A 17,559-nucleotide genomic window follows, 5' to 3' on the forward strand; every position below is an offset into this window, starting at 1 on the left:
AAGATTTAGTTTATTATCGGCAGTGTTTGTAATGTAGGTAATTGCTAACGTTATACGAAATCTGTTTGGTCAGCAATAGTTTGAACTTTTTAAATATTAAATGCAGATGTTTACAACAACCTTAAAATCATAAGAAAACCATGATTGTGTAAATTTAACCTGAAATGAAAACAGACATACGTTGCTAGATTCAAAATGTTAAAAAATATGAACTTTTGTACATTTTAAAAGAATAAAATGCATTGCTGGACTCAAAATGTATTTACGTTTTTTGTTACGTAAATAACAATTTATTTTGAACTTTTTTATTTTCTCATACAATATCTGATTTGAAATATACATAAAATATGAATATGAATACATTTTTAAGACCCAAGATCTTTGTTAATTACTTTCTTTTAGAAAAGGAGAGACCGCGGGAAAATGACGTCACTTCCTGTTTGGCGAATGTGTACTGTGTTAGGATGGCGCGGAGCTGCTGGCTGAAATATGCTTGACGAAAATTTTATATCGCCTTTTACAAGCTAATTGAGAATCGCCGATTGACTGCAAACGACATTGTGCGCACGCGACAGCATGAGTGTCAGATCTTGAACTCTGCTCTACGGTGTTTGGTTCATATTTTCATATACGCCTGTTGTCGTTAGCTCACTCCCAGAGATAACAGGTATGTATTGTTCATGTACTTTCTTTTAATCTCCTTTTTTCCGCATGTTTTAACCATAAAGTGTTTTGATCGTCTTGTGTTAGTGCAAATTCTCAAACAAGTATTTTTGCTCATGTATTTGTTTTCTAAGTTGTAGCCGGGAGATTTTGTAAGTCTTTACAACTAGCTTCTATTATTATTTGTTTTAAACATTCATCTACTTGGCACATTTAATTTTTTTAACTAATTTTTTCAGTGTTTCTTTATTATATGACAGGAAGTGGTGCAGTTGCACGCTCACTGTTGCTGCTGTCTCAGATTCAGGAACTTGTTGTACTATTTTCTTTCTTTCTTCCAGTAACGTTAGCTGATCAAAATGGATTCAATGGATGAGTTGTATGGAGACATTGTTGACAAGTCTTCTGGTAAGAGTCTTTCTTCAGCTTAACTTTTCAAAAAGTAGAGAATTTCTATGTATTATCTTGTATTTATTGTAGCTATTATCGCTAATTTGTGTTGTAAATTTAATCTATTAATGAAAGATTTGCCCAGGTAATCCACAGCCAATACCTAAATAGCACATTCTTGTTTATGTAAATGTGTTTTATTGATGTAAAGTTGGTTTTATATTTGCATATTCAGACTTTCTCCTCAACCTGCTTCATCTTTTGTCCATATGTTATTATTTGTAAAAATAATAATAAAACATTGTAAGAGTGGTGCAAGAAACAAATTCAATCAAGACATAATAAATGTATAAACATGGAAAAAAATATATATAAAAACTTCAGATGCAAAAACCTCCAAATACTATCTGAATTTTTCAACTAAACAAGCATTTTTCACAGCATCCTTTGTTTATGATCAGCTATTTCACTTTAAAGGCAATGAAATCAACTTATAAAAGTAAAAATATTGAGCCTACACACAAGAGTCAGAGAAAAAAATGCAAATTTTAGAAAAATATATCAAACAGCATTTAGGGGAGTTTGCATCTAAACGCTTCATAAAAGGGTTAATACAATTTTTAAAAAGTATTATTTGCCAATTCTAAGTAAGGAAATCATATAAGGGACCAATGATTATCAAACTACAGCATTGCAAACAGTCAAATAAACAGTGCTACTGTTGTTTTGAAGTCATACTTGCATGCTATTTCAGACTGAATATACATAGTAATGTAGTAGACAATATTGGAAGTGTTAAAATGAATGTGCGAAAATAAAACTAACTTTACCTCAATATGTATTTTTTTTTTTTTGTCCAGCATTGCATTATCACTGCTATAATAGCTGGATTACATTCTTTATAGCAGATAGTCAACAATTCCTTGACAATATTGAGATAAAGTTGGTTTTATATATCGCACATTTGCTCATTTTAACAGTTGTTTACCAGGCTAATTTGAATAGTCAGTCTGAAATCGCATTTATGTGTGACTTCCATACAACATTAGCACTATTTAATTGACTGTGAATAATGTTGTACTTCTAAAGCTATTGGCTGCTAATATGATTTCCCTGTTATTAATTAGCATATAATACTTTCCTGAAATGTTATTATTAAGGAGAGTGTCTGAATGTGCGAACCTAAAACCAACTTTACTTCAATCTTGAGAATTTCAATAGTTAAAAGGCAAAGTCATGGAAAACCAAATGTTGATTCATTAGAAGCACAAAAATTAAATAAATATATGATAATTACATTTAGCCGTTCACCCGGGTTTGCTTTTTAATAGCTTTTATTTGTTTTTGCATATGAAAAGTACTTTATCCACATTAAAAAAATCCTGATTCCATCCTGATTTTCTTATTTGTACAGGTTATGTGTCCTAGCTATGTCAAAACCGAATATAAAAATGCATAAACATATTTGTGGGGCTTCTTTTTAATAATATGACTGTATCCGTGTTTTTTTTGATGCAGGTACTCCTCTCCATCACAGTGAGGACTCTGTGGACATTTACTCTGGCCTGGAGAATAGCCCTAAGTGTGATGGGCACAGAGGTGGCTTTTATTAATGAATATGTTGTAATTAAAATAAAATTGTTGATGCGTGAATATCAGTGATATGTAGATGAAAACTTTCAGATTGTAATTCTTACCTTGTTGGTTTTTAATTGGTTACAGTTAACACTATCCTTTCTCCACGGACCATGGAATCTATGGATATATATGAGGAAATTATCAGAGAAGAACAAGAAGAAAAGGAAGCAACTTACAATGAGGTTTGTTCAAAAAACAAGTTTTGCTCATGATATTGATTTGGTTATTCTTGAAAGTAAAGAAATGGACTTCATTTTGTCTTTAAATTCGACAATTTGTCTTTTATTACAGTTGAAGCAAAAATTTGATGGCGCACAAAAGCAAGTTAATGAACTCCTGTCAAAGTTACAGCTACTGCAGACAAAGGTGTGTTTGTTTTCATGGTTTCTGATAAATATCCTCATAACTTGTTTCAAAATAAAACTGAAAATGTATACTAAAAATGAAATGTTTTTTTTTTTTATATATATCTAAAGAATTCAAGTTTAAGCTCTGAAAACATTCTTCTGAAGAAGAACATTTGCTCTCTCATCAAGACTGCTAGAATGGAAATTGTGCGTAAGGATGAGGAGATTAGCCGACTCAGCAATAGGTAAGAACTCAGGAGCTAATACTAAAATCAGCAAACAAATAATGAACTCTGGTTTGTTTGGTATTGGATGCCGTTCATGTTAAACTCATTTTGTTATGTTTCTGTGTTTCCTTTACAGGTCTGGTCGTGGAAGTTATGGTCACAGTTTCTATCAATCTCAAATGGGAAGTGCCTCTGCAAACACAAGACACACTTTAAACAATTCTACAGGTTCTGTTTTAGAGTCACGAGGTGCTAGACAAGAAAAAGTTATGGATGAAGTAAATCAGCAAACGGACAGGATCACTTCAACATCAATTTCAGCATCACAGCCATTTGAGGTGCTCCAGAGATGTCCAAGAACTGAAAGTGAAAATCCTCTGCAAAGTCAGAATAAATCTGCTGCTAAAACTGATCGTGAGATCCTCAGTATTCAACCACAGCAAGAGTACCGACCAGTCCCTCCTTGCAGAACTTCCGAGAGTATAACAAATCCCACCACATTGCCCGATATCTTGAATACTTCCAAAACAAAAAACTATAAAAAGAGAGTTCCAGATGAAACTACTGATTGTCAATTAAGTAACTTGAAGGACAATAAGAATTGTCCCTCAAATCAGGATGACAAGCTAGAAAAGCCACAAAAATGCACAAGTAAGGATCAAATGTGTAACTCCAAAAATAAGGATGTGTCACCACAGAGTAAAGCAGACTTGAGCAAGCCAGTAAGAATGGAAAAAGAGCTGACAAAGGATAATTCTGTGTCTAGTGAAAACAGGAGTCAGCAGCTTGAGGTTCCAGTTGTTCTTAAAAGTTCAGAGCAATTGAAAAGTCATTCTTCCCAGTCACACAAATCCTTTTCATCTGCTTCGTCTCACTCCAGAACCTTAATTAAGAAAGCAGCAGACACGGAGGTGCAGAGTCAAGGGCACATGCATAAACAAAACGCAGAAAGAACAAGCAGAGAAACGAGACAATCTGGATTGAGCAGTACAGAATGCACTGTGGTCAGTGAAGAAAACCATTCTCAAAGCCACAAAGGGAAGAAAAGAGATGCAAGTGGTTCTGAAAGAAAAGAGGAGAAACGTTCTAGTACAGAGAGGAGGAGCAGCAAAACTGAAAGAAGCCGAGACCATGAGCAAAAGAGGCCAAAGGAGAGTAACCGGAGCAAAAGAGATGAGGGTAACAGCTGCAGCAGCAGAGAAAGAAGAAGCAACAGGTCAGAGAGTAGCAGAGACCATGAGCGGAGAAGTACAAAGGGGAAGGATAATAGAGACCAAGATAAAAGATCTACAAAACAAGTGGATGGCTCAGATAGTAGGCGAGCTGTTTCTTCTCCCAAACATGATTCTCAACGGAAGGATGTTAATAAGGAGAAATCTTCAAGCAGACTTGATGAGGTTCCATCAAAAAGTAAGAGCTCTCATAGACATGACAAATCTAGAAGGACGGTGGACTTAAAATACCTCAGTAAAAGTAGAAATTCTGATAAGACTTGTTTAGCAGATAAGGAAATAGAGAAGGACAGAAAAAGAAATGGACATTTGGAAGAGAATCGGGTTGAGAAGGATGGAGAATCCAAAAAATTAATTAAGGATGACAGAAAGAAGTCCTCTAAAAAGCACAAAACTAGCAGAAGATGTCAAGACATTGAGAATGGGCAGGACATGCGTCTTGAATCTGTTCATTTAGAATCACCATCAGTGGTATCTGTCAGTAGCAGTCCCTGCAAAACAGCCGAGGATTATAGTCCAGATAGAAAACTGAGTTTTATGGAAACACTGAACCTCACCCTGTCACCTCTTAAAAAGCAGAAACCGTCTTCTGCTCCCAAAGAAGCCACTGGAGGAATATCTGAAGATGTCATCTTTCATAACAGCAGATGTTCAGATTCCGGGGAGGAATTCTTTGTCATAGATGAATTAAAGAACAGCCAGAACAGTGTTGAGGAAATGGATGAGATCCCTGAGCTTACAAATGCAGAAGACCTTACCTGTTCTTTCAAACAGTCTGAAAATGCTTTGGATATGATGACAGCTGTAACCTCTGAGAAGCTCTCAACAGAAAAAATAGAAATAGCAATACAAAATAAGAATGTCACCAAAAATCAAGAGACTGTGGACGAAGTGGCAGCCATTGTTAACCCCTCAGAAGAGAAAAAAGACACATCTTTAGAATCCAAAATATTAGACACTGATTCAATTTCAGTAATAACTCTTACAAAAGAATCTCCCGATTTTGCAAGTCAGAGCCATGCGGAAGATTCTCCAGGAACTATAGATAATGCTGTTGCTGTTTTTAACACTTCACCTGCTAAACCATCAGAAGATGCAATTTCAGATAATGTTCCTCAGTCAATAGTTGATGGTTGTCTGCAACCAGATCTTTTTGCCACCGTGTCTAAAGAGACTTCTCAGAAGGAATTTCAAGGAAACACCCTGCCAATGTCTAAAGATGTTCTACTAGAATCAAATGAGATTTGTCAGGGTGCTGTGTCATCCTCTGACAAGGAGCACAATAGTGCTACGATTAATTCCTCTGGGAATTCTGACAGTTCTGTCAGTATGGAAGTTTCGTCTAGCACAATTTGTGCAGATCTTAATGGCCCAAGCAAAGTAATTTGTGATTTTGAACAAGTTGATTCTGCAGAAGACGATAGAGAAAGGGAAATATTTGAAAATATAAAAATGATGGAAACACAGCAGACATCTGAAAATCTAAAAATATCTGAAACATCCCTTCAAAGTCCATTACGGAGTGAGAACACTAAGGCTCCAAATGATGGCACCAGTGTTGAAAAGGAGACCATATCATTCTCCCAGTCTAGTTTCTTAGAGCCAGATTCCACAGAGAAAGAGGAACAAATACCAAAGTCATCTAACTCTGTTCTGTTTTGCCATGATGAAGACTCTATGATGCTTACACTTAGAAACATCAGAGTTATTCCAGAGCCCATCAGCCCTCTCACAAGCCCAGTTCGTCAGGTTAAGAAAGTACAACCTCCACTTGCTGAGAAACAACCACATGTCAAAAGTCTTAGCAAAGGTGGGTGTGAGTTTTTCGTTGTCATGTTTTTTTTCTTTATAATTATCAGAATGGCACTAGTTTGACTGAAATGTATGCTCGTATAACATATGTATAGATATAGAGTGTGCTATATTATATATGTCTTTGTTTCTTTTCAAGATCTCTCAACTGTAACAGCTGGCAGTGAGAAGGATAAAGTCAACATGGACATGAACAAGGAGAATAAGTCACCCGACTCTTCAGTCACATGTTCATCATACAACGTGACAAAAGATGCTCTCTCAGCCAGTGGGAATGAAGAAGATGAGTTAGAGGACGGTGAGATAGTGAGTGAGAGTGAAGAAGAGGGACCTCTGTTTATCCAGACTCCTCCAAGAGAAAAAGACAAATCAGCCTCAGGGGCTCGTACAAGTCCAAAGCTATCTGCATCTGGGAAAAGAGTCCCCCAAAAGAAATCTTTAGTCCCTGCAAAATATTCAGAGCGAAGTAAGAGTTCAAAGTCAGCTTCTGCTAATGACAGTCCTACCTCAAGCAAGAGGCGCTTTAAAACTGTCAGCCCACCACTGACAGCAGCAGTCTATACTTTAGATGGTTTTATGGACATGTTAGGATCTATTCGACATGAGTTAAGGAAAAAGTATATGAAGCTTCAGAAAAATGTCACCAAGACTGCCTTCTGCTGTATAGTGGAGATGTCTCATGCATCTTTTACAGAATTTATCAATGCTGTTGACTTGGATACATTGTGCTGCAAAGCTAGTGACATCAAAGTTCAACTTAATAAGATAGTTTCATCTATCATGAGCAAGGTCACCAAGAATGGCATTGTGAATCGGATCTTTGAGCAGAGAGCTGGAGACCTAAAGCAGAAGTTGTGGACATTTGTCGATGGGCAGTTTGATTTTTTGTTCAAGGAATTGAAGTTGGCTCTCAAATGTGTATCTGAGCCATCCAAGACTACCTCATTTGAGAATAAAAATTCAACTCTTAAAAGAAAAGAGTTTGAAAGTGAGACTGTAGAAAAAGAACCTTTTAGCACACCTGGGCCTCTTCACACTGCCAAGAAGCCAAAAGTTGACACAGGAAGTTTCATCAGAGAGGTCCTTCCACGTAATCTGCCTCGAAGGGGTCTTGGGAGCAGGGGTAAAAATATAAAAGCTGTTATGAATGAAGAAAATCAGCCAGCAAAATTGGCAACACCGCATAAGCTACCTACTTCATCCTCAGAAAGGTCTGTCCAGGAAGGTACCTCTGGATCTGAGAATAAAAGCTCTTCCTACGTCCGACGTCTTTCCCATAATGGATCGATTCAAGATAAATCTGACTTTGAACTTCTCACCGAGCAGCAAACATCAAGTTTAACCTTCAACTTGGTGTCTGACTCTCAAATGGGAGAGATATTCAAGTGTCTTTTGCAAGGATCTGATTTGCTTGAATCAAGTGTTACTGTTGGTGAGAATACAAGTTGGCCACTCAGCACACCTCGCAAGGAGGGACTAGCTTGTGAGAGCTTGATTGGATTTATGACCCCCAACAAGACCCCATTTAAATCAATCACACCCTGGTCTTCCATTTCTCCCTACAAGTTTCCTTCAAACAGCAAAATGGTGGTAGACCCAGCAATTCTTGACGAGAGCTGCTTGTTAGAAGTTCCCTCTAATTCAGAACCATGCCAGCTTGCTCTTCAGTCAACTGTAGTCTCCCAGAGGTCCTTCTCCATCTTGGCGGAAGATCTAGCCGTATCCCTTACCATTCCCTCACCACTGAAGTCAGATAGCCACTTGAGTTTCCTGCATCCTGGAACTGGACAGCCACTGTCTGCCCCAAACAGTGTCCTTAGTGCTCATTATAGTGAAGATGCTCTTCTTGATGGAGAAGATGCCACTGAGCAGGATATCCACCTTTCACTGGACACTGACAACTCTAGTTGTGGGTCGAGCCCCAGCAGGACTTGGGAGGGTTCTGATCAATTGGGTTTCCAGTTTCAGCCGAATTTACCAATGCAGGCAGTGGTAATGGAGAGATCAAATGATCACTTCATTGTGCGGATAAGGCGGACATCCACTAGCCCAAGTGAAGGGAAAGCAGTACCAACATTAGCTAAATGTCCAGAGCCATCTCTTAAGCCTAATGTCAATCTGACCCATGAAGACTTGAGTTCTGCACCTGGAGAGATGTTGACCAAAAGTCCAACCAAGGTAAACAAGCCCTGTCACATTTCAGAAACGGTAGAATCTCAACCATCAAGCCAAAAGTCTTCATCTGAAGGTGATAAAACATTCTGCAACAATGCCAAGCCTGTTTCCAAAGAAGTGTGTTTCCAAAGAAGCAGTGATATTGAGGAAAACAGTGCAACAGAGGTTAAAACATCAGAGAAGGTGTCAGAAAGTTTAAGCAAGAACATTCAGAGCTTAAGTGCACCAGAAACGGAACCCGAGAGGGTGTCAAGGAAACGCAAGGACCGCCAATCGGAGTCAAAATCAAAGCGCTCAAAGGTAGAAAAATCTAAAGAAAAACATTCCAAGTCCAGACATAAGAAAAAGTCAAAACCCTCTAAAGAAAAAGTCTTAAAAACTGCAACACCCCCAGTGTCTCCTAGCAGCCTTTCTGCTAAGAATGTAATCCGAAAGAAAGGGGAAGTGGTGGTGTCATGGACCAGGTGAGTTTACTTCAATTCCAATGCAGTTATGGGTTGTTTTTTGTTTGTATGCAAATAAAATTGTTTAAGCATCCAGTTAAACAGTTGGTGTCTTTTGTAGGGATGAAGATCGGGATATCCTTGTCGAGCTTAAAATGAAGGGAACTTCACCCAAGACATTTGCTGCTCTGTCGAAAAAGTTGAAGAAATCAACAGAGCAGGTATGCTCCCTAATTATCTTTTGATTGACATATTGACTCTTTTTTTTTTTTTTTTTTTTTTTTTACATTGACTTATCTACCAGCTTTGATGTAAACTAATGATTGCATCTTTTTTACAGATTGAGGAGCGATTTTCTCAGCTTATGAAGCTTTTTAAGAAGAAAGAGAAAATGGAGAATTGATTGGACCAGCAAAAACTTGAATGAAATGGTGATACCATTACCTCCATGACCATCTAATGAGGAAATGCAATACAGTGAACATGAAAGTCAGTGTATTTGCTCGGTGACTGTTGTTGTTTCAGGGCACTGACAGCTGTAACTCACTAAAAGGTCTGCAGTAAAGGGTGTAATCTCTTTTAGAGCTTTAGTTTTTTCAGTGTTAGTAGATTATAATAGAGCAGATGCCCATTGGCCAACACATTGAAGCATTTGTTAACTTCTACACTGGTGCTGTGTGGTCTACTCTGAATTATTCCTTAATCTGTTAAGGACTTAAAATATACAATCAGATGAAATAACGGTTCATAGTATTTTCAGCGCTCAAAGCCTTTTATGATGCCATGGTATTTACTTGTTTATCTTAATTTTTGGTCATTGAACAAAGTACTATAGTTGCTATTTTGTTAATGCAAATTTTTATGCAATGGAAATGCATAAAAACTGTTTAATTAACATCAACTTGACTTTCATGTTGACTTTTGTGATGCTTACTATGCCTTTTAAACCTACCTCCAAAGACTTGTTTTTAATATCTTTGACCTAATTGCTTGTGTGCCTATAGGCCTCAACATTTATTGACTTGATTTTTCATCTAATTACATGAACAAGTTTGGTATTGGAGTAACATGGTCCTAAATGTAGAGAACGCTTTTCTTCTTTATTCGCAATTGTCGTCATTTTAATTTACACTTTGTTCACTGGTCACCATAAAATAAGTTTGATATTTCCATATTAATGACATAAGTAATGTTTCAGGGATTTATCCCTTGTGTGTGTGTGTATATTTGTAAAGTTGAATAGAACTGAAATTTTTGATGACTTTTAAAACAATTTTATTTTTATTTTTTTCTCACAGAAAGACTATAGATGTGGGGAAATTACCATGTATGTTATTTGGAAATACACTTTGTAAATATTTGTAAGTTTTGAGAATCCTTTTGAAATAAATCCTATTTATTTAAATGCCAAGTTTTTAGGGTAATATTTCACTTTCTATACAGTATTATTTCTCATTCTGCAACTATTATTTTTGATTATTTAATTCATGTGATTTGGAAAATGTCATTTGAAATAAATTAAAGTATGTGGACAGGAATCTAAAATGCATATTATTCAATGATAATTAAAATAGTTAAGTAATCAGCTAATGTATGAAGTTAGTTCCTCTGGAATATCAACATTATGTTTATGCTTAATGAAATTAGTATCAAAGATTATAAATGCAGAGACTTGTCGAATGATTGACTGCTTTGTAGTCAAAGCTTATATGATATATTTAGGTCACAGCCTGTGGCCGCTGTTGTTAACCTCAAATCACCTCTCAAATTACCATTCTGTCCACATTCAGCTAAACTAAAAGTCTTTAAAAAATTTAAGGTAAAATTATTTACATTTAAGTTTATGTTTAAAAATATGATTTTCAAAAGTAAATTTTTTTTTAAACTTACCTATTTGAAATTGATATAATTGCTGTATTTTCTGACTCGTTTTTCCTCCAATATAAGTGGTTCTTTATAATCATCTATGGGTTGCATAAACCCAAGTTATGGTGATATAGAGTTAAACAGCTTGTTTCATGTAAGGTTATTACACAGTAACCATGGAACTGTTATAGACATTTAGTTTTCCAAAGCATAATTGGGATTTAGGAACAATTTAAAGTCACCAATTGCTATATACTTTTAAAAAAGAAGAACAATTTTTTTTGAAGGGGGCTAATAATTCTGACTCCAACTGTCTGTGTGTGTGTGTGTGTATATATATATATATATATATATACATATACATATATATATACATACAGTATATATATATATATATATATATATATATATATATATATACTTAAGGAAAACATATTCCCTGTAAGTAAATGAGCTGCAGCAGCACGCAGTATAATTACATGTCTTGCATAATTTGTTATGTGAAGCTGAATGGTATCCAATTGTTAATTACATCTCTATTTGTGCAAAGCTATTAACAGTTGGCTCACAAGGTGGTTTTCTCTTGTTACATCACCCGCAGACTACAGAAAAGCCCAAAATAGCCCTTCAAGCGTTTGACAGTGAAATCGGACATGACTCATTGATCATCATGTCTCGTCTAGATGCAAGTGTTGTATGTTCAGAGTGGAATTCTGGCTTACTGTTTACTGAATACTGCACAGTACACGGCATTCTACTTTCAGCGATTGGTGAAGTAATGTGTATTGAACAGCAAATATTTCAAGAAGCAGTAGCAATGTTGTCACATGAAATGACTACATTTAATTGAGTGTAAACAGAATTTAGGCTTTGTTTAACTGCTTAAGTAGCTGTAAAGAAAATATTTAATTAATCATAACAGTAATCATGCTTTAGAAAACAGAATGTCTATAACACTTGGTCTCAAAGTTAATATGTGTGATAACCATAGATTAAACAAATCTAGCTGTTTAAATCTATATCACCATGAATCAATCAAGAAATCCAGACTTCCTTTAGTAACGGATGATGATACAGAATCCATTACAATCAAAAATGTTAATTTAGGTGCTTGTTCAAACTACTTATTTAAAATGAGCTGAATCAACACAATTCTTGATTTTTTTGGCGGACAGCCTAATTATTTTATTAAGTTAACTTAATTTGTGTTGGGAAAACAAAGCATTTGTGTGAAACCCAGCATTTTTACAGTGTAAATTGGATGAAGTACAATGAACTTGAGTCATGAAAGTGTTGACTAGACATGCTGAGATTAAATTAATTCATGAATGTTTACCAGATGCTATGAGGGAATGTCGATTGGAGGTGCCTCAAGAATCACTGGCAAACTGCGTAGGGGAAACTCATCCCATCATGAATTATATAAAGATTTAAAGCAGGGATTATAACTTGTAACTGAAAATGGTGGGTTAAAAACAAAACATTGTGTAGTATCATACTAAGCTGTTCGCTGGCTGTAGTTGTTTATCTAGAATCAATTTCAGTTTGCATATTCTTAAAAATAAAGGATACCACAAAGTGGTTTCAAAGTGATCTCACAGAAGAACCATTTCGGTTTTCTCATAGAACAATGCTCTCAAAATTAATTCCTGGAGGGCTGCAGCTCTGCATAGTTTAGCTCCAACCACCTCCAACTCACACCTGCTTACAGTTTTTCATGATTGCTAACACACTAAAATTAAACTTTTACCACAATTAGCAAAACCGTACACTCAAGGAGCAAAACACAAGGCTAGATCTGCACAACTGTAAGCACATTGTCAGCTTCACACTTTTTGCAAAACATTGGTGATTTGCAAATCACTAAACACACTTGGAGGCTTTTGACACAGAAATGTTTGATAATGGAATTTCCTTGCAATTTCAAAGTAAAGGCCTTCAAATGAACAGACACACAGGAACCATAGGTTAAACACAGCCATCAGGTGTGCACACACACTGCTGCAAAACTGTAGACACACCAATCAGCTGGAACCACAATAAAGAAAAGCAATAGGTATAAACTATAAGTCTTCTTTAAACATGCTTACTGTAGTATAGCTATAAATAGTAGTCTTCAATAAATGTGTTTTACAGGAGCTATAAATATTAATCTTCAATAAATAAGCCAAGGTTGCAGTATGGAAGAGGAAGCACGAAAGTAAGGAAGATTGGTAAACGGGATGGAATTTTATTTTTTTTTACATTGAAATGTATACATCACTAGAAAGCTGAATAAATGAGCTTTACATTGTTGTATGGTTTGTTAGGATAGGGCAACATTTAGCCATCAGTCTATCACTGTTGAATACAGTATGTTCATGTACTTTATAGCAGTACCCCGATTATATCAGTATTGGTCAGTGAAAATGATACAAGATTGATTACAGCATTGTGTAATTGAAGCAAACAGATTTATATTGAATGAAGCGTGTGTGTTCTGTACGGTGTTAAAATAGTGTTTTGTTATAGTGTTGTAAAGTTTTGGATAAAGTGTTTCATTTTGCAAAAGCTCTGATGTGTTCTGCTGTTTGTGTGTGTGGATTTGTGTAAATTGTGTCTAGTGTTTTGACAAAATGAGCCTTCAAAATTTCAAAATTGTGCTTAAGCAATCAGAAAAAAACTGTAATAGTCTTTAGTAGTCTTGATGAGTTGAATCAGAGGTGTTTGATTGGGGTTGGAGCAAAACTGTGCAGAGCTGCGGCCCTCCAGGAATCAAGTTTGTTCCAAAGAATCTAGTTCAAGAACAAAGAACAGTTCTTAAAAAAACAATTTTCACTACGGTGAAGATCGTTTTAACAGGCTAAAGGAACGTTTTAGAAATGTTAAAATTCTGTGGAGGTTAAAAGTTCTTTATGAAACTATCAATGCCAATCAAGAGCCTTTAAGAGTATATAGTTTTCAGTCATGGAGTATTGTGTTAGCACTATGACTCATATTCATTACCTGAACATATGCACATTGGCACGTTTCCAGACAGGTCATGACGTATTTTAGGATTGATGCCAACATGCTCCCTTTGACCTGCCCTCAACAGTTGTGATGCAAGTTAGCCCCCTTAGGGTACCGTCCAGCCTACAGATCGATAGCAGCATTGTATGAGTTGGGTGCACAGAATAATGAGTTCATTCATGTGATGTCAACAGAGGAGTACTAATTTCTCCCATGAGTGTGAAAGACAACTGATGTTGTGGGATTTTGCTTTTAGTATGATTGACTGATGCAACAGTTTTTCCGTGAATTCCACAAAAAGGTAAGTTTCTTTTTTAAATGGCTGTTAATGATCAAACCTTCATTTGTATTTGACCTAGTAAGGCTGAAATCTGTTCCAATTGTTTTTCTATTACCTTCACTCTTCCAGTTTTAGGCCATGTGAAAATGGGAGATTGGAACTTGCTTGGGAGTATCTTAGAGGAGGTTCACATTCACTCCACCATTGTGGGCAAAATCTGGCTTACCATTCTTTTCATTTTCCGCATGCTCGTACTTGGGGTTGCTGCGGAAGACGTATGGGATGATGAGCAAAGTGAGTTTGTGTGCAACACAGAACAGCCTGGATGCAAGAATGTCTGTTATGACCAAGCGTTCCCCATATCCCTCATCCGATACTGGGTCTTGCAGATCATCTTTGTCTCTTCGCCATCTTTGGTGTACATGGGACACGCACTCTACCGGCTCCGAGCTCTGGAGAAAGAGCGGCACAAGAAGAAAGTCCAGCTGAAGGTGGAGCTGGAAGAGAGTGAGGCTTTGGAAGAACACAAAAGAATTGAAAAAGAGCTTCGGAAGCTGGAGGAGCAGAAGAAAGTGAGGAAGGCCCCTCTGAGGGGTTCCTTGCTGCGCACATATGTGTTCCATATCTTAACCAGGTCAGTGGTGGAGGTGGGATTCATAGTGGGGCAGTACATGCTCTACGGTATCGGACTGACGCCGCTGTACAAGTGTGAGCGTGATCCTTGCCCCAACAGTGTAGACTGCTTTGTTTCTCGGCCGACAGAGAAGAACATCTTCATGATTTTCATGCTGGTCATATCAGGAGTGTCCTTGTTCCTCAATCTCCTGGAGATTTTCCACCTTGGTGTGAAAAAGATCAAGCAGACCATATATGGATCCATGTACAGCGACGACGACAGCATTTGCAGGTCAAAGAAAAACTCCATGGTCCAACAAGTGTGCTTCCTCACAAATTCCTCACCACAAAAACAGTTGCATTTGACACACACTTCCCTTGCCATGGCACCTGATGGACAGATGGTACCTTTGCCTATCTATATGCAGACAGCTGGTCATGTAGTGTCCAACATTAACCCAAATGGATCTGTGCAGCCTCTGAGACAGGACCGTCTTCCAAGCCAACCCGAAATTCAAGTTCTTCAACAACTGGGAATCAAAGAACGAAGGTCCATTCCAGACAACCGTCTGCAATCCTGCAGCAGTGAGGATTCTGGCCCCAAAGGTTCCGAACCACCGAAATATTCTCAGCAGCCCCGAGCTTCATTCAGAGCCAGTCATATAGAAATACCAGCAGCATTAAGGAAACACAGCCGTGTTAGTCAGTGTAAAGACTTCAGTGAGGAGAGTGATTCGGTGGAAAGTGGGAACTATCCTACTGCCAGGAAAGCCAGCTTCATGTCAAGGGGACTTTCAGAGAGCCCGTCTGAGAGTGCAGCCTCCAAGAGTGGATCAGACACAGAGGCCAACCGTATCACTCAAGGGGAGAGTCCCGCTATGACACCACCCCCTGCAGCAGGACGTAGAATGTCAATGGTAAGGAAATTATGATAAAATCCATTCTATCTATCTATCTATCTATCTATCTATCTATCTATCTATCTATCTATCTATCTATCTATCTATCTATCTATCTATCTATCTATCTATCTATCTATCTATATATATATATATATATATATATATATATATATATATATATATACAGTTAAGATCCAAATTATTAGCCCGTCTGAATTATTACCCCTCTGTTGATTGTTTCCCCAATTTCTACAGTAATTTCTAATTTTCTTTAATAGAAAGATTTTTTTTTTCCATCACGTTTGTCAACATAATACACACACATATATGTATACACGCATATGCACACATGCACGCACACACACATACACACAGAATATATATATATATATATATATATATATGGCGAGGCAGTGGCGCAGTAGGTAGTGCTGTCGCCTCACAGCAAGAAGGTTGCTGGGTCGCTGGTTTGAACCTCGGCTCTGGCGTTACTGTGTGGAGTTTGCATGTTCTCCCTGCTGCTGTTTCCTCCGGGTGCTCCGGTTTCCCCCACAGTCCAAAGACATGCGGTACAGGTGAATTGGGTAGGCTAAATTGTCCGTAGTGTATGAGTGTGTGTGTGGATGTTTCCCAGAGATGGGTTGCGGCTGGAAGGGCATCCGCTGCGTAAAAACTTGCTGGATAAGTTGGCAGTTCATTCCGCTGTGGTGACCCCGGATTAATAAAGGGACTAAGCCGACAAGAAAATGAATGAATAAATATATATATATATATATATGCAGTTATTGGGCTGGTCACATTACATGTCTTATTTGTCTGGACTACATTCATACCTCATACATTTATAAAAAAGCACAAGTGGTTGTCCAGTAATTACTTAAAATAAGTAGTTACTCAGACATTTCAGAGGATGTGAATTCATATGAAACCTAGTTGTTAAGAGCATAGTAAACAATTAGTTTTCAAAATCATGAATATGTTATATTGTCATTGAACAGAAAATATAAAATTAATTAGACAATAGTTATTAAAACATTTTCACAGTCTTAAATTTAAGTAAAACTTACTACAATTACATGACATTTTAATATATAATTATATGGCATACAGCTGCTTTATAACATACTGATAAAATTTAAACAATATTTTTTGCCAAACACAAAAGAAATGATATAAGAATAAATAAATAAATAACACAATGCAGTCAGAGTTTGTATGATCGTAAGCACTTGCGCTGTGTCCTGTGATGGTGTATTGTAGATGTGGAAGATGGATCTATAGGCAAATGATTCATACAGTGAATAATAATTATTTCATTGTTTTTTTTTTTCAGAGCATGATCCTGGAACTTTCTTCAATCATGAAAAAGTGACATTTTGCAGATTGAAGTATCAGCTGACTTCTCAGCAGATAGCAGGGATGGACATTGTAATTATGGCAAAATGCTTTTACATAATCTAAAATAATTGAACTTACTGTAACGCTGTAATACTCTCAATAGAGGCTTAAAGTAAGAACAAAGTATTTTCAACACACCCGTTCACAGTACTTGTAGCATTTCTGGTTTTAACTTGTCAGTAAGAGTTAATTATGAGCATAAATGTGATGTTTTGCACATGAAATTTATGACAAAGCTCAAAGAGCGACCAATTGATATCTATCAAATTAAAATCAGTTTTTAGAAATGTGAATTGACGGAAGACATTATGTTGAATTTATTAAGGTCTGGGCCTTTGTACAATATGTATATATATATATATATATATATATATATATATATATATATATATATATATATATATATATATATATATATATATATATATAGTGGTGGCTATCAGTGGATATGTTTGAATCTGTTGTTTTTTATGTTCTTTTTTTAAAGTGTTGAAAAGACAACTTTGGTCTTTTTTTATCTTATTTTATGTTTTAGCAAATCACCTTGCCATGTACGTTCAATGGAATAAAGTGCTTTTGT

The 17,559-nt window shown here is 36.5% G+C and overlaps 2 protein-coding genes across 3 annotated transcripts; both read left to right on the plus strand.

The window, feature by feature from the left end:
- The first annotated feature begins 444 nt into the window (after positions 1–444).
- On the plus strand, positions 445–9,476 carry casp8ap2 (caspase 8 associated protein 2). Its single transcript, NM_001014334.2, is given in 10 exon segments — positions 445–667; positions 1,005–1,071; positions 2,572–2,652; positions 2,776–2,873; positions 2,983–3,057; positions 3,168–3,283; positions 3,402–6,307; positions 6,449–8,948; positions 9,049–9,148; positions 9,268–9,476. Coding segments are annotated over 9 exon segments (5,988 nt in total). The 5' UTR covers positions 445–667; positions 1,005–1,022; the 3' UTR covers positions 9,331–9,476.
- Positions 9,477–13,945: 4,469 nt separating this feature from the next.
- gja10b (gap junction protein alpha 10 b) lies at positions 13,946–17,277 on the plus strand. Of its 2 annotated transcripts, XM_087296519.1 has the most exons (3): positions 13,946–14,085; positions 14,194–15,596; positions 16,915–17,277. In XM_087296519.1, the coding sequence occupies exons 2-3, from the start codon at positions 14,211–14,213 to the stop codon at positions 16,951–16,953; spliced, it is 1,425 nt and encodes a 474-aa protein (XP_087152645.1). In that variant the 5' UTR covers positions 13,946–14,085; positions 14,194–14,210; the 3' UTR covers positions 16,954–17,277.
- Positions 17,278–17,559: the final 282 nt, after the last annotated feature.

Source organism: Danio rerio, chromosome 20, assembly GCF_052040795.2.
Source record: "Danio rerio strain M-AB ecotype USA chromosome 20, GRCz13ab, whole genome shotgun sequence".
Taxonomy (NCBI): domain Eukaryota; kingdom Metazoa; phylum Chordata; class Actinopteri; order Cypriniformes; family Danionidae; genus Danio; species Danio rerio.

Coding starts and splice junctions, on each gene's coding strand:
- gja10b (XM_087296519.1), top strand. CDS start 14,211: ATGGGAGATTGGAACTTGCTTGGGAGTATCTTAGAGGAGGTTCACATT. Junction 15,597..16,914: donor CAGGACGTAGAATGTCAATG/GTAAGGAAATTA, acceptor TTTTTTTTTCAG/AGCATGATCCTGGAACTTTC.